We start from the raw sequence: 25,405 nt of genomic DNA, 5'->3' as shown, positions 1-25,405 counted from the left end.
TACAAAGTTTCATCGTCGCGGTAATTGATGACGGCTCGCTCGTGGTTCGTGCTCTCCTCGTCCAAAAAATTGAAATATTTCTCGAACACCGACGCGAAACAATTACGTTTCAACAAACCGACTTTCTTGACGAGTTCTTCGTGATCGGCGGGAAGGTTCTCCAGATCGAACAGCAGCGTAATATTGAATCCCGGTTCGGGATCGGTTAAATACGAGCCGTACTCTCGTTTCAATAACTACACAACAAAATACGAACATACTTTTTATTATACATACATTCAGTAAAATTATGATTAATGACTGATTCATCAGTGACTTCAACGATTCAGTAAAGTTAGCTAAGTCACCTGATGTGCTCTCAACTCAAGTTGAGATAGACATAAGTCAATTCAGTATTATTATAATTAGTTACTAAGACGACCTTCTCATTCTTAATGACTTCAACGATTCAATAAAATTATGATTGGTTACTAATGACAGCCTTCTTATTCTCGATGACTTCAATGATTCAGTAAAATTATAATTAGTTACTAATGACGACCTTCTCATTCTCAATGACTTCAATGATTCAGTAAAATTATGATTAGTTACTAATGACAGCCTTCTTATTCTCGATGACTTCAACGATTCAGTAAAATCATAATTAGTTACTAATGACAACCTTCTAGTTCCTAGACTTCAATGATTCAGTAAAATTATGATTAGTTACTAACGACGACCTTCTTATTCTCAATGACTTCAACGATTCAGTAAAATTATAATTAGTTACTTATATATACCTCATCGGCGCCGTGACTTTGTAATTGCTTGTAGAAATTCATCGACATGCTGACCTAAAATAGGTAACATTTTAAAAACTGTGAGCGTGATAAGCAGGATATGATATAAAATCTGGTTGATGCACTCAAAATTCCACAGCGATATTTACCCTGACTTTTGACTTGTCCTCGTTTGGGTTTGAAATGTGAAACAAAACACCATCAAAATCTGAAACGAAACACGTATAACATCAATCGATTTTTTTCACCTGAAAGTTGGAATTACGAATTTTTTCTACGTTTTTTTGGAATTTTAGAAATTTCATTTTTTCCTACCAGCGACGGTGATGTCCACGCGTTCAAACTTAGCACTAGAAAAATAAAATTTATACGATATTTATAAACGATGATAATTGCATATTCCCGGAGCCACCCACTGGAGTGAAGGCTCAGCATAATTCTAAATAATATTCCATATCCGATTTCAATTTTTTGGAGCCGCCCATTAGAGATATGGTGATATTTACGGAGCCCCCCTCCCCCACAGAACAAATAGATAGCGCTCAATCGATGTCACATTTCTCATCATGGAGCCGCCCACTAGATGAAGAGATGGCACGGATTTTTGGGAGGCTTCTCAGACTGTCGGGAGCCACCCCACTGGCACTGCCGCAGGGACATTGGACAAGTTGACTCAAAAGAATGATTGATGAGGAACAAACACTTAAGTTTCGCTTAAAATGCAGAATCAGAATTGTAACAGATACGTTTGGCGATCACATAGGGCCATTTCTTTGAAAGAAGTGCGTAAATACAATAAAACCGAAAGAAAACAACTGAACCAGAACTTAGGAAAGTAAATTGTGAAATCAAAATATGCGACCAAAATTGTTAAATCATGGTTGACTTACTTTTTAAAGATCCCTGATAGAGTCTTCTCGATGTATCTGTTGTTTATCTCTAACAAAATCATTTTTCACTCGTCTCAATTCACGCCGAAAAACCGCTGAAAAACTGGATTTTTACTGCAAAAAAATTGAGTTGGGCGTGAGACCGGAAGCAGGAAGTAAAAGCGATGAGCGTAAAACGCGGCTTTTGTACTCGGATTTGTAGACCGGACTGCGGTGTCGGACTGTGAAGCCCAATCCCGACTACGGAATTCGGGGGATCGTCTGATCATCTTTCGTTAATATACGGAATGCGGCAATTCAAATACGTCGCTTATGTTAATTTTGTAAAGTGTTTATGAGAACCGATGGCGTAACTAGCACTCCCTCGGTTAATGAAATTAAGAGAGTTGCGCGAAAAACTTAAATAGTTATTTATTCGCATAATGTGGCCATGTACTCAAGTTGGCCACAATTTCTCATTTAAAATAATTGGCGCTACCGGGGTAAGCCATCCTCGCTTGCCAGGGGTCCAGTATCACTCCCGAACTCGCTTCCACCAGCAACAGCTTTAGCGTAGTGGGTTCGAATCCCTTGACGGGTGAAGATGGGGTAAGCCAGCGCAGTGCGTTTTTGTACAGTCCTCAGCGGCTTCGAATTATTGATACTTGTTTCACAGTCTATGCCTGAGCGGCCACATGTAGGCTACTTTTAAAAAATCAAATTATAAAATTTCAAGAATGAATCAAATACAGTCATTTCCACTTTCAGACAAGAAACACCAGTTTCACAAAAAGAGTTGAACTCAAGTGTCTTAAATTAAGGATCGTCTTTGGTGGTAAAAGTGCTCCCACTCCGCGGGCCTTTTTTGCTTGTACGAAGATCAATGATGAACCTCATTGCCAGTCACTTGTTTCCCATATCCTCCATTACCAGGGTTCGTTCCCCCTTCATTCCACGGAGCAATCCTCAAAAAACAAATAACATAACTTTGTAACTCGTAAATTTGCAGGCAAAGGATGTGTTTATTATTCTCTTTAAATATGGAATTTTTTTTGAATCTTTTGAATTTAGAATTTTTTTCCGAGATTTTTAAATTCACACATGAAAACAAACAGGGCCAATTCACAAACAGGGCCAAATTCGGTTTTCGTATCAAGTCGCGACTAGTGGTCAAAACTGATAACTGAATTTCATTTCCGGAATATAGTTCCGACTAACTGACATTTGGTTTCACCGATAACTCCTAGATAACCGAAGTTGGCCCGGGCGCGGCTCTCGATATCAAAATCTATCCATCTCATTTCGTAGCGATGTAAATCAATTTCAAAAAGATGCGATTCAAATTTGATAGAAAAATCGAGAGAAAAAATATACGGTTTACACGTATTATTATAATACACAATAACTATAAATTTCATTAGGTATAGATTATATATATATATATATATATATATATATATATATATATATATATATATATATATATATATATATATATATATATATATATATATATATATATTTTACATATATATATATATATATATATATATATATATATATATATATATATATTGACACATATAGCCGGAACTTTACAAATTTGTTTATAGTATAAATACATCATATTACAACAAACTTCGATATTTCAAAAATGAAAATCATCTCCGGTGTAAAATTGATAGAATTTCCTGACGATTTTTGTGTAGAGCATCAATAAAATATAATATAAAATAAACGCGCTTTTTTTTGTTACATTTTAGTTCGTTGTTTATGGATCACGGATCCAGTTCGACAGTTCTAGATTTAAAACATTGGAAAGCGAAGCTATTTTCAATTTGACTAGAGTGAAACTTAACCTCTTTGTCGAATTTGCATTTTGAGGTTAATAATGAACTTCCTTCGCAATGTTTCAACTCTGTCATAGAATCAGATTGAGAGAAAACTACGAATGCCAGTCGAAACTAAGCGAATTATCCGACATTTCCTAAACCTATTTCTATCGTGCTTTTAAAACTTTTACTCATTTTCTTTTTTGGTGAAGTTTTACAAGAACATTGAACAGTCTTATATACACACTGAGACTAGATATATGAACTACTTGTAGTAATATGTTAATTAGCTGCTTAACAGTCGTTAAACAACAACATCAACACGCACCCAGTTCCACACGTGTTGATACCAGGATCAGTGAACGAAAGGTTCATTCATATTGTCGACCTGAACTTCAGGATTTGCCCTAGGGGTCATTCATTTATTACGTACGCATAAAATTTGAATCGGCCATCTTTTCATACACATTAAGCATTACAGTACGCAATTGCACTGACCCACTCCCCCTCCCCTAATGCGTACGTAATAAATGAATGACCCCCCTAGCAGATTTTGGCATTTGTTTTTTAAACAGTATAAGCACTCTCTACGCATGAATTTACCTATGATTTCCTAGCGTTTTCTTTTTTGAGATTCTTCACGTTTGAGATTCAATAAATATACATGATGCTAATTAATTATCAATTTTACAATACTAGACACTAATAATACAATATAAAGGTAACTGTAGACTCTGCACTTGGTTCTGACCTCGCAGGTAATCCACTCGATAGCATGCGGCTTGTCTAAGTAATATTCTAACATTGTACACTATAAATGATGAAGTGAACTGACAATCACACTAACTGGTATATACCAGAAATAAAACTTTTACTGGTATTTACATTTTCGGAAAATAGTTACAGGGCTTATAGGGTTCAGGGCTATTGTACATTTGAAGATATTTCTAGTAAAAATGGCACATATTTTTCTCGTTGAGGAATTGCGTAATCTAGCTTCCAGAATTTGGCACTGAACAGAATTTACGTTTTTCAAATAAAACGTCATACAGGTCAGGGGTAGGTGTTCACTAACTGCGTCAAACTCAGATCAGGGGTAGGTGTTCACTTACTGCGTCAAACTCAGATCAGGGGTAGGTGTTCACTTACTGCGTCAAACTCAGATCAGGGGTAGGTGTTCACTTACTGCGTCAAACTCAGATCAGGGGTAGGTGTTCACTTAGGCTGAATACCAGACTTTGATACGGTCATGTTGTGTTCACTGCATCAAACTCAGATCAGGGGTAGGTGTTCACTCACTACGTCAAACTCAGATCAGGGGTCGGTGTTCACTCACTACGTATAACTCAGATCAGGGGTAGGTGTTCAGGTGATCTCGTGCGATGATTTCATGTAGTAGCCTTTATGTCGGCGCGTCAAATAAACGGCTAACACGATGACGAGAATGATGACTATACCGATAGCTGCGATCAGACCGTATAAAATACCTGAAATAGCAACAAAACATCAGACATCAACATCAAAATGGCACCTAGAAATTTCAAGCAACGTATTGCAGTTTAGGGGGACTAGATTAGAAAACGCTCTCCAGGGCCCAGTTTCACAAAAAAGTTTAACTCAAATTTTTGGTGTAATTGCCATTGGTTACTTCATGTTTTCAATGAGGACAACAATTCAAACTAAACCGTTTTAGGCTTAAACTTTTTCATGAAACTCGGCCCAGGGCCCAGTTTCACAAAAAGGTTTATCTCTTAAATCGATTAAATTTCTTCATTAATTCAGTTTATCTTAAATCGATTTAGGCCTTAATCATTTTTGTGAAACTGGGCCCAGGCAAAAAAGTTTAAGCCTAAAACGGTTAAGTTTGAATTGTTGTCCTTATTGAAAACACGAAGTAACCAATGGCAATTACACCAAAAATTTGATTTTAACTTTTTCATGAAACTGGACCCTGGCCGCTTCTATCAGGTTTAGGGGTCATTCATTTATTACGTACGCATTAGGGGAGGGGGAGGGGTCAGTGCAATTGCGTACTGTAATGCTTAATGTATATGAAAAAATGGCCGATTTTGCGTACAGAGGGGGAGGGGGGTTGAAAAATTCAAATTTTATGGGTACGTAATAAATGAACGATCCCTTACAGATCATATTCTGGACTAGGTAGATTGTATTCTGGTTGACAGAAATGAAGGCGCCAGAAAAGAATTCCGGAATCAGTATAGAGACCAATCGAAACCTGTCTAACAGATGACAGGTCACAGTACGTACCTCCGGTGAGAACGCCCGGTTCGGGTGTCGCCTCACACTCCACGTCGAGATTGTCGGGAACGAGATGCGAGATTTTATTGAGAAACTCGGACAACGGACACGACAAACCACAACCTACAATTAACATAGGAATTGAGGAATTGACTATAGGAATAGTTGATGATGTCATAGGGGGATTTATGGACGTAGACATCTTATCTAAAAGTGTCCATAGACTAAATCACTAGCAGAGAAATTAATAATGTCATAGGGGGATCCATAGAAACAGACATGTTTTCAAGAAAACACTAATAGACAATTCTATGATGTCATAGGGTGATTTATAAAGGCAAACATCTTTTATAAATGTGTCTATAGATCAAATTACTAGTAGACAATTTAATTATGTCATAGGAGGATTTATAGAGGCGGACATCTTTTCTAGAAAGGTATGTAGAACAAACCAGAATAATGTGATGATGTCATAGGGGGATTCATAGAGGCAGACATCTTTTCTAGAAATGTCTATCGACCAAATCAGTAACAGACAATTTAATGATGTCATAGGGTGATTCATGTAGGCAGACATGTATAGTATCGCGTACCTTTGATGGGTAGATGTATCGGTTTTGATTGATCCGTTTGATTACGATAGTAAATCTCTATATAATCGTTGTTGCTATTAGCAGCAGCAGCAGACGGATTAGTCGAGGTCGTCGTGTTTGAATGTATTTCTAATATAACGGTCGCCGCGTACGGAATCGGTTTCTCGTTGTAAACACCCAACGCGTACATGAACGCGATTATCAAATAATCATGCTGCAAAATAGAGAGATACAGCAAATATAATCAGCGAGTCCGGTTCCGCGGTCCTATCCGGAAATAGAACTTTTGATTTTGACTTTCAGGAATGGTTTATACACTAAATCGCTTGTAGATAATTTGATGATGTCATAAAGGGATTTCTGGAAGCAGACATATTTTCTAGAAGGGTTTATAGATCAAATCACTAGTAGGTAATTTGATGATGTCATAGGGGGATTTATGGAGGCAGACATCTTTTCTAGAAGTGTCTATAGATCAAATTACTAGTAGACAATTTGATGATGTCATAGGGGGATTTATGGAGGCAGACATCTTATGTGGTAGTTTCTATAGATCAAATCACTAATAGACAATTTGATGATGTCATAGGGGGATATATGGAGGCAGACATCTTATGTGGTAGTTTCTATAGATCAAATCACTAGTAGACAATTAGATGATGTCATAGGATGATTTATGGAGAAGTAAAAGTTGTATCTCTTACCGATGAATAAAGGTAGGCTTTTGGTTGTGTTTTGTTCTGTTTCATTGTGTTGATATGACTCACAATATCCTTCAGTAAATCACCTACAAAAACAAACAGAACAAAATTCATTCATAGTTTTGCATTAATTTCATAAATTGCAATGTCAAGGTCAACGCGGCGGATCCGTCTGCTCGTATCGCCTAGTCTGCTCGTATCGCGTAGTCTGCTCATTACCGGTTCGTGCTTTAACGAGGTTGTCGTCGTGGAGCTTAGCGATCGATTGTTGAACCATGACTCGTTCCATTCGGTTGAACACGTCGTCAGTGATCCAACTCGGCACTTTTAATCCGTGCAGTTTCTAAAAATCGAAGTTTGGAAACGTTTCTCAAAATATTCCGACTCCCGAAATATTCCGACTCCCAAAAATTTGTGCCTTCTGAAAGAATACTACTCACCGCGATGACCGTATTTTCAAACACCCTCCACAGATACGACCCTGTTTTCCAGTTACCCTTGTAGCCAGCATTATCGATCATCATTCGATACAGGTCTTCGTTGTCGGCGAATAATTTCTCTTGTAAATCGTTGAATTTCTCTCGTTCCTGATCGTCAACTTTAGGACAACTTCTCCATTGAAGCATCTGAGAAATTCGAAAAGTTCATTTGTAACATTAAATTCTACACAAATAAAATACATTTTTCTTAACCCTTTTAGTGCTGAGTAATTCACACTCGAAATTGCGGAGATAATTTGAAAATCCCATCCAAGCGTGCTGAATTGGTATACGACTATAGTACATCTACACCGCGGTGCGGTGTATTGTTAGTTACTAATATCTAACTGTATTTGGCAGGTGTGTTGCCATTGAATTTTTCATATTAATGCATTACAGTACACAATTCCACTTTCCCCTCCCCTCTAATGGGTACCTAATAAATGAATGACTCCCTAATTATATCAATACACCATAATGCGATGTACTAGTAAAGCTATAACCGATTTATACACCGCACTGCAGTGTAGATGCACTGAAACGGCTAAGCAATTTTCAGGAATGATTTTTTGCAGATATACTTGTCAACCTCGCAATTGGGAGTTGAAATTTGATTTGGCACATTATTCCGGAATTTGAAAGCGCATCTTCGTTATTCTAAGGATATCCGAATGAAAAACTTATTAGCTCACCTTTCTGTTTGTTCGCATCGGAATCGGTTGCCATGGCAGATCGGGTTTCCAGATTTCCGGCGGCGTGGGAGGATATAAACCGGCGAGTACGGCTAGAGCGCTCTGAAACGCACGCTCCGATTCCGAGCTCGTTAATCTCATCTGTAATATCAAAGATAGATCGGTAAAAAAAAAATGAGCTTATTTGATAATAATGATATTAATGATAATAATAATCTGAATATTTGTATAGCGCCTGATTCATTTGAAAAATGTTCACCAGCGTTTTGAGGTTAGTGAAACTGCATTTTCATCTGCTTTACAGAAAAGCACATGCTTTGGACTGTAAGAGTTCAGATCATCAATTTTCCAAATCTCTGAACCCAAAAAGTTCCACGAAGATGAGGAGGCTATAGTTTGGAAGCGACGCGCTCCAAATGTTTAGGAGAGTAGGACAGTAGTTTTAACTCAGCGCTGTTAAACCGAGTCCAGGTTTAAACCGAACTCAACGTACATCCGTGTTACTATATCTCTGAGGTAGGAACTGGTTTTTGTTGAACCGCGTTCGAAGAAAAGCTCCAACATCATACATCTGATTCATCCCGACCTAGAAAATATAAACAACACTACTTATTGGCGCAGTTCCATAGTTGAGACTAAAGATAAGACCAGGCTAAGCTCATTTTGGTGCTGTTCTACAGTTGTGACTTAAAATAAGACCAGGCTTAGCTTATTTCAGTCCATTTCCAGTTAAAACTTAAAATAAGGCTAAACAAAAATGATACCTTGTTTCTCTGCAGCGGCCGGGTCATTTTTGAAAAATATGATAAAATTTGTAAACAGTTCATTTCTATAGCGGCCGGGTCCGTTATGGTAAAATTGATCACGATTTTATAAAAAGTAATGTAGGCCTATAGGGTAGATAGGCGGCCAGCCGGGTCAAAATTTAAGCTCAGCAGAGCGGAGAAAGAAGGTATCAATTTTTTTTAGCCTGAGACCCGGCTTTGCTGATCTTTAGTTCAGTTCCACAGATAAGACCGGGCTAAGCTCATTTTGGTCCAGTTAAAATGAATTCCTACCTTCGTTAATTGTTGCCAGCCTTTTGGCCAAATATCCACCGATGGGTTCGGGTCGTTAGGGTAAGCTTCCATCGGGGCGCGGTCGCCATGGCGCCATACCTGCGATAAAACGCGAATTCAGATTTCAAATTTTGCGAAAAAAATTCTCCAAAATCTAAAAAGCGACGCGATTTTTCAACTTACGACATGGACTAATTTCAAAGCTGATTCCGTATAAAGAGGACACGTTAGTAGTATCACTAGCAGAAAGGCGACGTAATTCATCTTGTAATACTCGGCACAGTCCGCTGAATATCAGACGGTTCCCCTACTGCAACTTATTTGGGAACAACGGCTAGATACTAGACTAACTCCGCCCGAGACGGTCTTCGCAATTTATACAAATTCGGCTTTTAGTAGATTTTCATCATGATCTTTAACTTCCCTGTCTATCCCTGAAACATAGATAGAGCATTTTGCCTGAAATTGTACTGACAATTATGACTAATTGCAGTTTAACTTGAAGGTCGCCTTCGAAAATTGTGGCACTAGTGAATAATGAAGGATGAGGGTCATGTTTTAGGTCGTGTTGCAATAGTGAAGGATTTAGGGTTAGGTTAGGTACTGGTTGCGACAAATTCCGTTAATTCAGCCGCTGATGACACAACTATATCTGTACTTCGATTTCCGATTTCGAAAGATCAAACCAACCATTCCATTCCCGGCAGGTGTGGTGACTATGGTGCGGGTTTGTAGGCGAATTTGGATTGTAAAATTCCTAGATTCTAAGCTACTATTCATTCACCCAAAAACTTCACTAAGATCGTTCATGGTAAGTACATAAAACTCCGACCTAAACTGCAGTCATTCATAGTAAAACAAATGAACCTTGAGCCTTCTTGAGAATGAGATGAGTAGGGCAAACGTTTTCCCAGTTTTGTTGCTTTAGGTTAGGCCATAAGGCAGTGAGCCGATATTTTGTGAGGCTTTACTGCTTGAACCTCCCCAGCTATTTGGAACCTTTCAAGCGAACGATGAATGAATCAGCAGGGTCGAAAAAATAAGACTTACAAGACATGAACAAAATTGCAAATTTTGTTGTTTTTTTTTTTACTTCCGCATTGAGAGATTTGCTTCCGCATTTGTGGGCTCGAATCCCGTAATATTCGTTTAGTTAAACCGCGCATGAAAAATATTTTGTAGATTTTATGATTTTTTTGTACACTCTTTTATATAATAAAACTAAAAGCATTGCATTCGTATAATTATTTAATTCAGAACATTGAGACACTATGCGCTACGTTCAATTTATGCAATTTTGAATGTAGGGCCGAATCCCACTACTAATAACCGCTAAACATTCATTATTTCTAGGACCCTTATTTCTCAAATAACGATCAAGCAAGATTATACGATAAGCATCGATAAGCATTGCGCTTGAAGTAGTTTGTCCTTCAGAGCTTCCGTATTTCCGACGGTAATTCAGGATTCGAACCCGCGATCTGGCGTATCGTAGTTCACCACGTGGCTATAGGTAGAAGTCAGCCATGTGTGAAGAACCCTAATCAATTCTTTAATCCGTCTTAATCCGGATAATTCCATAAATCTGCATAGGTTTTGCACAATTAAGATGTCGGACGAATCGCCATCGATTCCGAAGGTTGCGCAACAACAACACGGAGGCGGCTCTAAAATTGAGCTTATCGCTAATGTTTTATCTCAACGCCTTACTACCTGCCCAGCAGCAGGGCCCGGCCCAGGTCCCACGTCTCAGATCACCGACGATGAAGCTAAAGGCCCAAAAATGCCCCTGAAATCACTCCCGAATCGAAGAAAGAGACAGTCGCCAATACCTTTAAGCGGTTTTGTAACTGATTCACGCAAAAAGAATGGACGAAAAACCGAACCTCTTTTAGGAATGTCAAAAACTAATCGCGATGAACTGATTAAAAGGGTAGGTTTTAGTCTCTGAAACACGGTTGGAGGCTCACAGTAGCCCAAACCCACGTAACCAGTGGGCTAATTAGTTGAATTGAACAATTAAGCTGCAAATGAGAATAAAAGAAAAAATCTGGGCCCCAGTGCCCAGCATTCAGCCATTTGAGTTTGCCAAATGCTATACAATCCTATACCCTAGCTCGCTCACAACCCTAACCCTAGCAGGACTTGAACCTGCGACATCCAGCACGACAGCCGAGCATGCTAACCACTAGACCATAGACCAGACTGTGTCTGCCTCACTCTCAGTTAGTAAGTTTGTCTGGTCAGTGACAGTGTGGTGACTTCGGTGACCGGTCATGTGTGGTACGTAGGTCACAATGAATACCCGTGTGTTTTTCGTGGGTTCCAAAGTTAAAACAGGTCTTTTAAACAGGACTTAGAACTCCGAGCTGTTGAACTGAAACCGAGTACGACTAATATTAGTTTCGTTTGTCGGTTTGATTCGAAATTGCATTTTCTATAAGTTAACGGTAAACTATTAATCTTGAGACGAAGTCTTGTGCTCGATCTCGTGGAAGTGGGTCCTGGGTCTCACACCTTAGTTTCACGAGCCAATAGAATTTACCACTCCTTCGTAGGAAGTCTAGTCACGATGGTCGGGACTTAGCGATTGATAGTATCTCCTGCGTACTTAATATTTCAGTTAGCCGATGAAACTTGGATCCAATGCGACGATACGAACTGTCACAAATGGCGGCGTATATGCAGCTCGACGGCGGCCGGATTGGCAGACGATGACCGCTGGTTCTGTCGGATGAATCCAGACTCGACACGTAACTCGTGCGACTGCGCGGAGGATGATTTCTCTGTCTACGAGAAACTGATGAAACGATGTGGATTGAGATACGTCGAGTCGGTTCTAGCGGCAGGGACGATCGTCTGGGCTAAAATGACCGGTTACTGCAAGTAAGTAATGGGTGAACTTCAGGGTCCAGTTCCACAGTTCTGAGTTAAGATTTGTCTCTGGGTTAACTCATTGAAAATGAACATACTTTAACTCAGAGTTAACTCTGACTCACAACTGTGGAACTGAATCCCTGTAAAATCGACCGCCGATCACAAAACTGTTTCATCTGTACTACGATTTCCGATTTCAAATGATCAAACCCCATGTTTCGTTCCCGGCAAGAATGGTGGGCCTGTAAGGGACACCAAATCATAACAACCTAACAATCTACCAATCAAATAATTAACAGGGTCAATCCCTTATTTTAAGATAAAGAAATCGGGGAACTATCGTGAATCTCTGAGCCCTCCACTCGCTCCCTCTCATAACTTGAAACTTTTTCATCGGCTCTATATTTTTTTTCAGATGGCCAGCAATAATCAGCCCGGACCCGGCCTGTGACCTGTCAGTCACTCTGGTGGGCGGGACTCCTCGTTGGTATCACGTGGAATATTTCGGCGAGCCGCACACTCATGGTTGGGTTACTGCGAAAAACGTGGAACCCTACGGAAAAATAGCGCCGATTTCTGAGAAATCATTAGCGGTAAGTCTTGAACTATCAGCGGTTGTTTGTGGTAGTAAAAAGCCCAGGAACCGCATTAAGGAGAAAGTTCAATGTTGTGTTCTTTTGATTTGTGATGATGAGTTCGGTTCGGTTCTTTCGCATTTATTTATTTAGGGCAGACGTAAATTAAGAAGCAAACAGACCTATAAAAAACAGAAAGTTGACAGCGCAATGAAAGAGGCAGAATCGTGGATCGATTTGTCAACGGAAGAACGATTAGACAAAACCATCTTCAAAGGTATCCAGAAATTGATTTGTATTAGTGGGAGCTAAAGCCCTTTTGGTCAAAGCATATCGTTTTTTTTTCCAGAAAATCCGTATGAAGATGAATCTGAAGCGGCAAGATCATCATCGGAACAGGCGCTGGCAGTCGAGCTGAACGGGCAGAGAACTGAAGGGCTGGACCTGAGTGGGCAGATGAGAGACGGGTTTCCGAGTGGGCAGATGAGAAACGGGTTCCCGAGTGGGCAGACGAAAGACGGGTTCCCAAGTGAGCAGACGAGAGACTGGTTCCCGAGTGGGCAAACCAGAGACGGGCTTCCAAGCGAGAAGACGACAGACTGGTCCCCTCTTGGGCAGACGAAAGACGGAGAGGAAAACTCAACTCAAATTTCAACCATCAACATTCAGGTGAAATAATTGCTCGACGTATTTCATACGAAACGTTACACTTAGTAAATAATCATTTTCAATATTTCCACCGCCGCTGCAGAGTTACCGCAACAACGAACAAGCGTTCAAACATGATCTACAGAGATTCAGCACTAGACGCGGTTTCAGAACGAACCACACGCCGCCGAAATGGCAGAATCGAGATATCAGTTTGTGTCAACTGTTTTTACTGGTCGTTGATAGAGGGGGTTACAGTAAGGTAAGGGCATCTTCCATCACCCTTCAGGGTACCTATCGACTAAGTTCGGATAGCTGACCAACTACTAGCTTGTCCCCACTTGCACAAGTTGAATCCTCAATAGTCGCAGTAGTTGATGTCCTACTGCACACTAACGACACCTGGTGAATCCTCACTTGCCATGAGTGGAATCCTCTATTGTCGCAGTAGTTGATGTCCTACTGCACACTAGCGACACCTGGTGAATCCTCACTTGCCACGAGTCGAATCCTCTATTGTCGCAGTAGTTGATGTCCTACTACACACTAGCGACACCTGGTGAATCCTCACTTGCCACGAGTCGAATCCTCAATTCCCGCAGTAGTTGATGTCCTACTGCGAACTAGCGACACCTGGTAGATCCTCACTTGCCATAGTAGCATTTACCGGTACCTGACTCCGATATTTCATTTCGAATTTGTAAATCTAGGTCACTGAGAACAGAGGCTGGAGTAAGATATTCAACCTACTGACCGGATCTACTCAACCGGGTCGCGGTCACGCGGTCAAAGTATGCTACACACGCCACCTATTGGCGTACGAACGATACCTGACTGAACGTCGATACACGTTGACCGAGACTAGTGACGTAGATGATGACGTCAGCAGCAGATTGGGAAGCAGGCAGGCGGCGGGTGAAGCGGAACAGGAAGAGAACTTCGGTGGGTAGTTCTCCTAGTGATACTAGTTTCGAAATCTTAGTTTAAAAAAGAAAAAACTTTATGATTTTACGGTTGAAATGAAATAATTCCACGTTCCTCCTAATCGGCCGCGTAATTTTGTAAACTGCAATGAAATTTGTAATCAGTTCATTTCTATAACTGCCTGGTCTGTTATTGTAAGTTTGGTAGTATGGGTATATAAATAGGTTACCGGCTGGGTCAGTCTTAAGCTCAGCTGAAACGAGAGAAACAAGATATCAATCTTTGAGTCTAAAACAAGTTGAACCTGATTTTTGTATCAAACTTGTTTATTTATCAGATAAGGCCAACGCCCTTGACCTTAGCGATGTCGACCTTGATGAAATGTTGGTCGAGCTGGAAACGATGGAAACCGATTGCCGTAACGCGGCTAGGTGCGCCACCACCGGCGCTGAACGGAATCAACACGTGAAAATCTGTTACCACGACGACAGTCCGGTGCCATCGTCCCAACAATCGGCGATTGAAACCGATACAACTCTGGAATTCAGTCGTCTGCTACATCAGCGTAAATATTCGCAATAGTGGGGGGGGGGTAATAGGGGGGAAGCCGCTGGAAAATCTCGGCGGAATCACGTGCTCTTTGTGCTGGGATCTGGATCTAAACCCATGGTCCAGTAAAATTCCAAATTTGGCAGTTATATATTCACATATACAAAAGTATCTGATTCATTGTTGTTGTTGTTATCTTTTCCTTCAGCGCACACTAACTGCCATACTACGACGTCACAAGATTCGAATTCAAATTTCTATCACGTGATGCAGGCGTTAGAAGATGACATCGACAAATTGGAGGTCGACCTCGATTTCGCGATGTTATGAATATTGAGCGAAAAAATGTTGTGTCGTAGATTTTTGAAGATGTTAGTTTTAAACGTTTGATATTTTTTCTAACGATCAAATAAAGCTGATAAATGTATTTGACACAAAAGCCTTGTCGATAGCCGCTTTCAGCGAATGATTATTTTCTTTTAGATGAAAAAATAATGAAATGTTTTTTTTTAATGTAAATTTCGTTCGAAGCCGACAAACGGAATGTGGTTACATTGCTACAGCGCCCTTTAGAAAATTAAAACCTAATGAGCTTTATCGAATTGATGGCTGTTTTAACAATCCTCAGTTGCATCCTCAGCAGACACGAAGCCCACGAACTGTGACGATTTCGATATGATTATTATCTTACTATATATAATGAATTTCTTGAGAATATTCGTAGAGTAGCCGTGTTAACCTGGTTTAAAATGAGCAAGGGGATGAGAAGTACTAGGTTAGTATGGGTTAACTATTTATTTGACGCACGAGCGTTCGCTTCTAATGTTTAGAAGCTTCATCAGGTGAATGAGTCATTAATTAATCAATTTCTTGTACACAGAACATAAAATGAATATCAATATGTGCAACAGGCTGAAATATATATGAGTGAGTATGCCCGGAATCGGGCTATGGAGCGTATCGACGCGTCTCTCCTAGGAAAAACATTCATTCTTGCCGTTGTTTCATTGTAAAATTCTCGTGTATAGAACTGAGTCCACCGAACCGTCAACACGTCATAACGTGACCTTTTGTCGTACGCGCCATAAACTGTTTTGTACCAGAACAATCAAAAACTGACCTTTCCGGTCAATCTATAGATTGCGCATGAGTGGTCCGTGAAAGGATTATGTTAGTTCGTCTTGAGCACGATCAACCAGAGGATAGGAGCACATAAAATGATGATTACAATATGATAGATCTGCCACGACCACAATTTTGACTACAACTTTGTGAAAGCAGAGATAAATTTAGTTTTAAGCTGCACGGTGATATCGGATGAATTGCTCCACTAGAAATTGGTTCAGCAAACCTCTTTCTAATTCCGAGCCTTAAAACAACAATAAAAACGCGAAGAAAAATTAATGAGATGCAAATGATATATATTTGAATACATTTCAAAGCACAAATCTTCTAGTTAGTCATGAATACGGGGCGGGGTTTATTCGAAATGCGATATGCTAATTACACAAAAAAATGATTGACACTTGCACAAAAAGGAGATAAATTGTTTTTTCAACGGTCGAAAAATAAATAAGACTTTTTTGTACATCGAATGACGATGTCGTTCTGATATTGCTGAATCTCTGTGCTATATGGAGGGTCGGTGTGTCGGTGGTGATCTGTTTCAGTTAATTTGTTGGTTGAAGCGATTTTCAGCTAAAACTTTGTCTATGAATTGCGACCATTTCGTCTGCCAAAGTCTAAACGCGTTGACCTTCTCTTCATCGCTCATTGCGCTGTATCTGCGCACGTTTAGAAAAAGAGAAATTTCAAGAGTGATGACAAAATTTAGTTAAAAATCTAGCCTATTTAATTTCATATTAAATCTAATATTTGGATATTATTTACTTTATCGAATTGATGGCTAGTTGTTTTAACAATCTGAGGTCGTCCTCGGCAGACGCGAAGCCCATGAACGCCATGTAGAAGTCGTGAGATAGCGGTAAAGCTCCCCAGATCGCTGGATCATCAGAAGACACGACCACCGGGTAATCGGTGCTGAATAAAGCCGAGGCCGGATGATTCCTTAAATCATCCACCAGTTTTAACACCTACAAAATATTTATACACCTTAATTCAGACACTTATTGAGCCGACCTCTCAGCAACTCTCTTCACCTGTCTCCGACCTTCCCCCCTCTCTCCCCCTCTCTCCATCTCTCTCTACCTCTCTCTACCTCTCTCACCTGATTAGACACGGGATTTAACTCGACCGCGATCGGTTTTTCTCGAATAGATTTCTCGACGAACGGATGTTTAAGTATGGCGAACCCGTGACCAACACGTGACGTATTCAACAATACAGCGTCAACCATATTATCATCGACATCCTCCCCGTTCCAATCTGAAATAAAACAGTATCATTGGTGATGTCATAAGGGGATTCATGGAGGCGGACATCCTACCCGGTCCAATCTGAAACAAAACAGTATCATTGATAACGTCATAGGGGGATTTATGGTGGCAGATATCTGTTCTAGAAGTGTCCATAGATTAAATCACTAGTAGACAATTTGATGTCATAAGAAGATTATGGAGACGATCTGTTAAAGAAGGGTCTATTTGATGATGTCATAGGGAGAAGGTAACTAGATTACTGGTCTCGCCGGCGTGATAGAAGTACGGTAGATCGACTGGTGGGTTCATCTGCGACGGTAATAACAGATCATCGAGAAAATAGAGCAGCGAATGTCCGGGGTCCTCCTGACCGACCAAGTCAAATCCGGCGTAGAACGACGGGTATTTCTGACGGAATTGGATCGCCTCTTTCACCCGGTCACCGATCAGCGACGCGTTTTGAGCTCTGCAATTTCAAAAATAACGAGAAAAATAATTCATATGCAAATCAATAATCTTTATCATTCGCGTGTCGGTCACGTGACTGCTACGTACCGAATCGCCGAGCCAATGACCTTGAACCCGGCGAAATCGTTCGGGTAATCTTTTACAAACTCCTGAGTGGCTAAACGTAAAATGTCCAACGATTCCTCGCGACTGTTCAACGAACCGTCGATGTTATAAGTCTGGAAATTTAGAATTATAGTAATTTTTCTTAACCGTCGGACTGGGTCCAATATTCTACCGAGTAAGTGAGGAATAATTGCCGTGAAGCCGAGTAGGCCAAGTTGCACATTCGTGTCTTAAATCAAAAAATCTTACATTTTTAGATTTGCTTTAGAAACAAGGTTAGTTCAGACTGGTATTGACTATAAAACGAAAATGAACTTAGACATGACTGTGCAGCTGGTCAGTTTTCGGTATCTTATCAGTAAGTACAAGTAAAAGTCAAGAAGTTAAGAAAACCCAAAGTTCTATAAGTATTTTCATATTTTTCACCTTGGTCAAAAGGGATCTCGCTTCCATGTATTGCACATTGTCCTCCACGGCTGACTTGAAAGCGGCCTCCAGAAATTTAGCCGTCAACGGTTTGTAATGTACCAATCCACCAATCGATAGAAACACGTTAAAAAACCGCTTCCAGACGGCGTTTATCGTCGGGTACAGTTTCTGCGGGTTGGGCGTCTCCAAACTCATTTTCTTATACAACCTGACAGTTATTTGATTAAGAAAAAAAGAATGAATATAGCCGCGAAGCAGCTATAACGGGTTTTCTGCATTGCAGCGTGATGCTTATGAAAAACGAGGAGAAAAGAATAAATATAGCCGCAAAGCAACGATAACGGGTTTTCTGTACAGCTGCGTGATGCTTATGAAAATTATAGAAATGAAATTTATATTGCATTCTCGGGATTCGAACTTGATGTGGCACCAATTTTCTTATACAACCTGTTGGTTGATAAATTCAGAAAAAAAGGAGTAAAAAACTTATAACGTGAAAAGGAAAATTTAGCAACTAATTGATCTGATTATGAATAATCTATTCTAATCACAGGAAACGGGCCTGTTGTAACAGGTGCGCGATAACGTTGAATCATTTTTCATAAAAATATCAAAATATCAACAAAATGTCGAACAAATAACGATAAAAATGAATCGCCGATATTTCAGATTCTAACTGATTAAAAAGTATTTACTTCATACGTTCAAATTTCCTGTCACGGGATAATGATAAAATGATGATTAGATTTTGGGTTCACCGTAACCGAATCTGCGACCCAATAGCCATAAACCATAGGTCGTCGGCAACCCAAAGCGGGACTCGAACCTGCGACCACAAGCATGCCAACCAACTATGCTAACCACCAGACCATACATGCTTGATACAGTTAGCTTGTAAGTTTGTCTGGACAGTGTGGTAGCAGGTGACCAGTCACGTGTTGGACAGTGCTGTGACTGGTGGCCGGTCAGGTGTGGTGACTAGTTTTACTAATTAAACCTGTCACAAATAGATGACTCACATATTGTCGAACGCCTCCGGAGAGGCGGCCTCGTCACGAGCTTTCATTACATTCCTCCAACTGCATTCTGTAAAATCATAAACACCATACTTAAAAAAATTCATCTAAATTAGAGCTATACATTTCAGGATCGTGAACACTGCAGACTTGTTGCTGTAATTCAATTTACGCATCCCACAATACTTTTTACGGGGGGTCATGAAAAGCTCAAAGTTTTCATTGGGTGCTTCTGCATCCAACTATAGGATCATTTTGATACCTGTTCTATGAAATCGGGGTCTGTTGTTTTGAAAGAAGGTCATCTTTCGGACTCTCTCTCACGAGGCGTGGTGTTCTTTTGAAAGTTTTCGATATATTCTTTTTTCTAATAAAACATTCGTTCTTACCAGGTTTAGCGGGCAGTTTATTCATGTATTTAAACTGTAATGTGCCGTCATTAGTAAAACACATGTAAACATCAGGTGAGTATGTGGCCAGCTTAATCAGCTCGTGGAAGTCTAGCATCGACAAATCGTGGGCGTGCAGAATGGCTCCTTAAAAGAGAGATGGAGAAATAAAAAGTCGAGAGAGAGCGAGGGGAGGGAGAGAGATAGGAGAGGAGAGAGGTACAATTTGGATCAAGTTAGAAAGTTCGAAACCAGTGAAATTTGAATCCGAACAAACTTATTGACAACGCTATGATTTTAATAGATTTCATTGCATTTTTGAGTGAAAAAAAATTTCTTAATGACATTTTCTAATCAATGATTTCTAGAACACTACAATCTAGAAGCTCTTTGAAAAAGGTATAAAAAAGGTTTAAAGATAAGAATGTGACCCTTACCTTTCGGCATGATTTTGATGATTTTAAAAACGGCACTTTTTTCAATATCGTCTCGAGCCAAGAAAAAATGTCTGGACGGCGGGAATTTGCCGTCTGCCAGACCCTGCGCGATCTCGCTACGTTTGGCATCCATCAGTATTTTATTCACGGACGCTTCGGCCGCGTTCAGTTTCAATTTAGCCCCGATCCTAGTCGAGAATTCCTCGTCGAAGACGGCCTTACGCCGGGCCAGGTAGTCGACTCGACTCAGGGATAGGCCCGGGTTCGGTAGGCTCAGTATTAGTAAGAGAAATACCCACGATGAAATCATTGTGGCTGTAGATCCTAGGTTGTTCATGATGACGGAGCGACTCTCGCAGTATAGACTGCGTTAACTCACTCAGTCTTCGAACTCTTACTGATAAGACCTCGCGCGCGCGTGCGATGTCAACATGGTGAGATTGAGTGCCAGCATTGATGTCGCGAGCCCATTTTAACCCACGTGGTTAGACTCGGCTGAAGCTCGGCGCCATAGAACAATGCCGAAATCATCTTCGATCTTTGTGTGCGGTTCGGAGTAATGGAAAAAAGTAATGGAATTAAAACAAAGTACGCCGAAAACTGTGATGAAAAATAATATGAGTAAAACAGGAATCCAGAACGATCGCAAATTCCACGGGAAAAGTGTAATCCCCCCCTCCTCCTCCCCCTCCCCTCCCTCCCTTATAGACTTATACTTGGCATTTGACATAAAGTTTACACCAAAAGCAAATTGCACAAACACTAATTTCAACGGTAAGATTTATTTTTACTAGAATAAACGTGAACAAAATGGCAAATCAAATATCACTTGGTTTACATGCCTTGATCCCTTACACAAACCACTCCAAGAGCGGACCTACTAGTTTATACCCGGATAATTATTATATACAAGATGATATCACTTTCAATAAACTTTAACATATCTAACTCATAATTCACCTTTATGTCACACTTAAAAATAATCATTTTCAATTATAGAACTTGAATATATACAACACGCAGAATCAATGTTCAAACACTCATTTCAACTACAGTTAAATTTCTTGATTTATTTTTCCTCGTGTACAAAATGACAATTTCGTAACTTATTAACCTATTATCTATATACAAAGCAGAGGGCGGGGCTATACTAATAGTTTATCTAGAAGGATTTTTAAATACAAATCAATACCACTCTGAATAAACTTGAATCTACGAGCAATTTAGATAATTGCTCGTAGCTTGAATATATATATCTAACACACAAAATTAATGTGTAACAGTAAAAAATTTTGAATAGAGCATGAATCCTTCTAATGAAGCTATGAATCTGGACAAAATGACAAATCAAATATTCCTTGGATTACATACTATAATCCTTTATCCAGATACAGCGTAACCCCAAGAGCCGACCATACTAGCAGATAACTGGAGGAATCAGATTCTTGATTGAGCGCGAAGACTAAATGTCAAATCAAATATTCCTTTGCTTACTTATAACTTAATCTTTTATCCAACGCACTTCAAGGGGTACATACAAAGATTATAGCCGATTATATATTTTCATCTTACGGTCATACGTGAAAATAAATATCGCATTATACTCTTCCAACTCCAATCATAATGGCATGAACTCTGTATGTTTAGAATTGCGTCAATACGCGATTGAATTCATGCTTTTCAGTGGATATTTCAATTTCTTTTGAAGTGCAAATACAATATATACAAATGACACGCGCCATTATCGGAGCGAAATTCAATACCAATTCATTGTAGATAAACTTCATCTTTCCGCTTTATAAAGTAATTTGTCAATTATACATTAGTTCAATCAATATACCACATGATCACCAATAAACAAACACAATATACAGGGATATTATAGAATTATCTACATTCCTGATTTTGAATTATGAATTTCAACTTCCTTGATTATATTTTTTTCGCAAAATATGAATATCAATGTGATACGACTCGGAGTTAAAGTTACATCATTGCCAATGGAAATTTGGGACGATCTGATTTTCGATGCAAGGTGGTTTGGGGTCAGGCCCTGGGTGCTGTAGACAGGTCACCTGGTGAAGTGTTGACGAGGGGGGCCGAGGAGATGAGGTGGCTTACAGTTGTTACCAAATTCACCGCTATGTACAAATGTTAAGATTAGGGGCTGTACTGGATGTTAATAGATTAGCGGTTAGATCGATACATATTAGCTGGCTGTATGAATTTTTTCTGTTTACCGATCAGGGTAAGGCGAACCTTTTTCCAAAACGTAGAACGGGCTTTATCGTCTCGCGGGTATTTCATGTAAACAACATTTGAAATGATCGTCCGCAAGGATTCGGGCATGCGCGATTCGGGTATATGATCGATATCGAGCACGAGTATGATGTTATTGCCCTCCTCGACGCACCGGTTTGCCGCCATGCTTATTACAAATTCCGTCCATCTTTCCTCGATGAATGATTCGGTCATCAAAAACACGACCCACCGAGACCCGTAAATAGCGTCGATATTGTTCTGTTGTATGTAGGCACCGATTGTAAAGTCTCGAAACTCGATGCAAAACTTCGAAGCGAAATCTTTGGATTTTTCTATTTCGGGTATGAAATCCAAATAGACAAATTGAAGGTCTTCCATGCTATGACTCAGAAATCCGTCAAATTTCATACCATCAGAACGGCTTACCGTCGCTATACGTAATAGTTTCGGTAGAAATCGATTGATTTTTACCATCCACCAATAGTAAATTTGCCATTTCTTTTTGGCAACAATTCTCCCAATAGCCATAATAATAGCAGTGACGCAAATAGTCGAAAGAGAAATGATTATATCTTTGTGGTTGTCACATTCTATCCAATGTAAATGAAAGTTTGCGATAGGAACTCCGGATAGTTTTCTTGGTGAAGTACAAAGGAGTTTGAGCGTGGTTACATTGTGTTCGGCTTCTGCCCTAAAGTCGTATAAGTAATGCTTCCTAGTTCTATGACTACTTAACTCTTTTAGCCGATTGCGCAATTTTCTCAGTTGACAATCGCATTCAAATGTATTATCGAGAAGAAAAATGGATCTAAAATGTTTTAAATTCATGATTTCATCAGGATCGAACGTTTTCAGTTGATTCGATGCTAAATTCAAAACGCGTAGGTTCGTTAATGGTTTTAACAGACCTGGTTGAATCGTGGACAGTCTGTTATACTTCAACCTCAAGTTCTTTAATCTAGGTGTTGCTTCAAACGTGTTTCTATCCAAATGTCTAATTCCATTACTGGAGAGATCGAGTGTTTCTAGTGAAGGAACTCTAGTCAGGATATGACGGAGTACATGACTAGGACAGCTGCCAATAATCGTCCCAGTAAGGACTAACCAAGTTAGTCTATAAAACGTCTTATTCCACATAAGGCTTTCGCACGCGTTATGAAGCAATCGTTTGTTTAGATAATAATTAAACGGTCCTGCAAGATTGTCTATTCCGATATAATGCATAGATTCGGGTAACAGATCGAACGACTTCAGGCATAGGAATACGAAAGGACTATTTAATTTAATCACTAAGGTTTGCAAATTCCGCAGGTTTTTTATGTCCTCCCTCAAATAGAAATTTTTCTCGAGGGGAACACCATGGTCCCCACACGGTGATTCACCGGGAACCAGTCCAATGATACATGAGATTAGTAATTTTGTTAGTCTGTTATTTTTGGGAAATGATGTGCGACTATCGAAGCAAGTTAAACCTGGTGAATTTAATGCGTTAAATATGTTTAGTTTTGGGCTGGAAATAAGGAATTCCGTGAGATTCAAATTATGGATGTTGTTCAGTGGCAAGAATATTGTCTGAAGTTTAACGAGTCCTTTGAATTGTTGCTTTCGAAAATTCGTTTTGCAAAATGACATTTCCAGGATGTCCAAACTTTTAAACCCATGGAAAAATCCTATATCTATTTCGGGTATTCGATTACACATTAGGCTTAAAAACTTCAAATTCTGTACAGGTAAATATTTCAATATTGATGTAGTCAACGAAATTGCTTCAAGCAGCCACGCACCTCGTAAATATAAAAGTTCTAAGAAAGCACAATTTTGCAAAGAATGAAATAAATTGTGAATATCTTCGACAGTGTGCTTTGAATTACACACTTTTCTTATCGATAATGCTGGAGGCTTGTTGAGCAGAATAAAATTGTAAGCGAACCTTTTCAGATACTCATTCTTCATGAAAGCTTGTTTGTCAATAGACTGTACTGGATTACATGAAACATCGAGATGTGTCAGATTCGGTAGATAATGAAGTGATTTGTGTCCCACCAGTGAACTCAGTGCGTTTTCCCGGAATCCTAGTCGTTCCAATCTCGGCAATCGACGGAACGGTTTTATACTCTTTATCCTATTCTGCGACAAGTCAAGAATGTTTATGTAATTCTTTATTCTGGGGAACTTCGTGAGTCCTTTATTCCTGCAGTTAGCGATACCATGTCTGAAAATATATGTTCAGGTGCAAATGTTGCGAAAAGAAAGTTTCTTTAAAATCAAATAAAATGTCATAGCATTAATATACGTACAAGGGATGGGGCGAGTTCGGGGTTTCGGGCCCGTTTCTCTCTAATTGAATTTGCCGGTTGTCCAGACAGTGATCGCTCATTCTCTCTGAAAACGCTTCTAATCGCGTGTAGTCGTGGGTGATATCTCCCGCACTTGACACCGCTTTGTCTTAGCTTTTCAATTTGACCCCAGCCTCCAATTTTAGATATGAATCCGCCCCAGCAGTAGATATCAAACTTACCCCCGTTGATAATAACAGCGACACACCGACGGGCAACCGTAGTAAGAGCGTCTGCTGAGGATATCGTCGCGTCGGTTTGGACGCCGCTTATCGTCGACTATTCCAGAATACAGCATCATACTACCGCCGAGTGACCGGTATTTCTCATAATCTAGTAAGTTACTTTCTGAACTCCACGGCGTTCTGTCGATTTCATCAATAATTTCCGATATGGCACCATAGCGGCAAAGCAGTATCGCAACCACGAGAATTAGAAGTTTAGACGCGGACATTTTCTTCAGTCGCTCACTGATCTCACATGTGTGAAAGGATGCTTGATGAAATACGAATATGAAAGCAAAGCTTCCTGGTTGCTAATGTTATAGATTGTTATAGATAGCGCTCAATGAACCTGTGAATTTGAAAAGGGAGGCGGGATGGATCTAATGTCTTCGTATCGCGTTCGGCACTCATATATAGAAAGTATTTGGTAGTTGCCTGACGCAAAGTACAGCAAACTGAATCTTGTATTGCGGACAGCTTCTCAACTAGTGGGTGGGGAAAAGTGCCCTGAAAAAAAATTTGCTTT

The 25,405-nt window shown here is 39.8% G+C and overlaps 5 protein-coding genes across 8 annotated transcripts in view; 1 reads left to right on the top strand and 4 right to left on the bottom strand.

Annotated features, from left to right (window-relative positions):
* Window positions 1-2,030, bottom strand: part of LOC141911766 (actin-related protein 2/3 complex subunit 2-like) — a 107,470-nt gene extending 105,440 nt beyond the window's left edge. Inside the window, exons 1-5 of one of the 2 annotated variants that reach the window (XR_012620078.1) lie at window positions 1,670-2,030; window positions 1,095-1,129; window positions 929-987; window positions 780-833; window positions 4-236 (exon numbers count right to left, since the gene is read on the bottom strand). Coding sequence is in view for 1 of the 2 variants with exons in the window: in XM_074802804.1 (XP_074658905.1) it covers window positions 4-236; window positions 780-833; window positions 929-987; window positions 1,095-1,129; window positions 1,670-1,731 (443 nt within the window). In the remaining variant the exon portion in view is untranslated. The remainder of the gene's footprint in view (window positions 1-3; window positions 237-779; window positions 834-928; window positions 988-1,094; window positions 1,130-1,669) is intronic. The other variant, XM_074802804.1, reaches the window with a different exon arrangement.
* Window positions 2,031-2,110: 80 nt separating this feature from the next.
* Window positions 2,111-10,367, bottom strand: LOC141911857 (prostatic acid phosphatase-like). 2 transcript variants are annotated; one of them, XR_012620082.1, is made up of 12 exons: window positions 10,313-10,367; window positions 9,446-9,696; window positions 9,263-9,361; window positions 8,698-8,790; window positions 8,205-8,345; window positions 7,474-7,659; window positions 7,253-7,376; window positions 7,037-7,119; window positions 6,333-6,546; window positions 5,749-5,862; window positions 4,556-4,967; window positions 2,111-2,613 (listed from the first exon to the last, which is right to left on the bottom strand). XR_012620082.1 is itself a non-coding variant. In XM_074802930.1 (11 exons), the coding sequence occupies exons 2-11, from the start codon at window positions 9,524-9,526 to the stop codon at window positions 4,846-4,848; spliced, it is 1,257 nt and encodes a 418-aa protein (XP_074659031.1). In that variant the 5' UTR covers window positions 9,527-9,696; window positions 10,313-10,367; the 3' UTR covers window positions 3,241-4,845. The 2 variants fall into 2 exon arrangements, 1 of the variants encoding a protein (XP_074659031.1); XM_074802930.1 differs by lacking the exon at window positions 2,111-2,613 and having other exon boundaries at window positions 3,241-4,967.
* Window positions 10,368-10,871: 504 nt separating this feature from the next.
* LOC141912193 (uncharacterized) lies at window positions 10,872-15,217 on the top strand. The gene is made up of 9 exons (XM_074803407.1): window positions 10,872-11,195; window positions 11,886-12,148; window positions 12,555-12,732; window positions 12,868-12,991; window positions 13,064-13,383; window positions 13,466-13,624; window positions 14,073-14,304; window positions 14,624-14,851; window positions 15,044-15,217. The coding sequence occupies exons 1-9, from the start codon at window positions 10,872-10,874 to the stop codon at window positions 15,163-15,165; spliced, it is 1,950 nt and encodes a 649-aa protein (XP_074659508.1). The 3' UTR covers window positions 15,166-15,217.
* Window positions 15,218-16,282: 1,065 nt separating this feature from the next.
* Window positions 16,283-20,538, bottom strand: LOC141911897 (adenosine deaminase AGSA-like). Its single transcript, XM_074802987.1, has 9 exons — window positions 20,058-20,538; window positions 19,621-19,767; window positions 19,235-19,301; window positions 18,213-18,423; window positions 17,769-17,899; window positions 17,474-17,679; window positions 17,063-17,220; window positions 16,726-16,928; window positions 16,283-16,619 (listed from the first exon to the last, which is right to left on the bottom strand). The coding sequence occupies exons 1-9, from the start codon at window positions 20,392-20,394 to the stop codon at window positions 16,502-16,504; spliced, it is 1,578 nt and encodes a 525-aa protein (XP_074659088.1). The 5' UTR covers window positions 20,395-20,538; the 3' UTR covers window positions 16,283-16,501.
* A 299-nt stretch (window positions 20,539-20,837) lies between these two features.
* Window positions 20,838-25,139, bottom strand: LOC141911889 (uncharacterized). 2 transcript variants are annotated; one of them, XM_074802979.1, is made up of 2 exons: window positions 24,838-25,139; window positions 20,838-24,531 (listed from the first exon to the last, which is right to left on the bottom strand). In XM_074802979.1, the coding sequence occupies exons 1-2, from the start codon at window positions 25,107-25,109 to the stop codon at window positions 22,245-22,247; spliced, it is 2,559 nt and encodes an 852-aa protein (XP_074659080.1). In that variant the 5' UTR covers window positions 25,110-25,139; the 3' UTR covers window positions 20,838-22,244. The 2 variants fall into 2 exon arrangements, with proteins under 2 accessions (XP_074659080.1, XP_074659081.1); XM_074802980.1 differs by lacking the exon at window positions 24,838-25,139 and adding an exon at window positions 24,617-24,764.
* Window positions 25,140-25,405: the final 266 nt, after the last annotated feature.

The sequence above is a fragment of the Tubulanus polymorphus genome, chromosome 10, assembly GCF_964204645.1.
Source record: "Tubulanus polymorphus chromosome 10, tnTubPoly1.2, whole genome shotgun sequence".
Taxonomy (NCBI): domain Eukaryota; kingdom Metazoa; phylum Nemertea; class Palaeonemertea; order Tubulaniformes; family Tubulanidae; genus Tubulanus; species Tubulanus polymorphus.
Note: the sequence above shows the minus strand (reverse complement) of the source record. Positions and strands in the feature narration are given on the sequence as shown.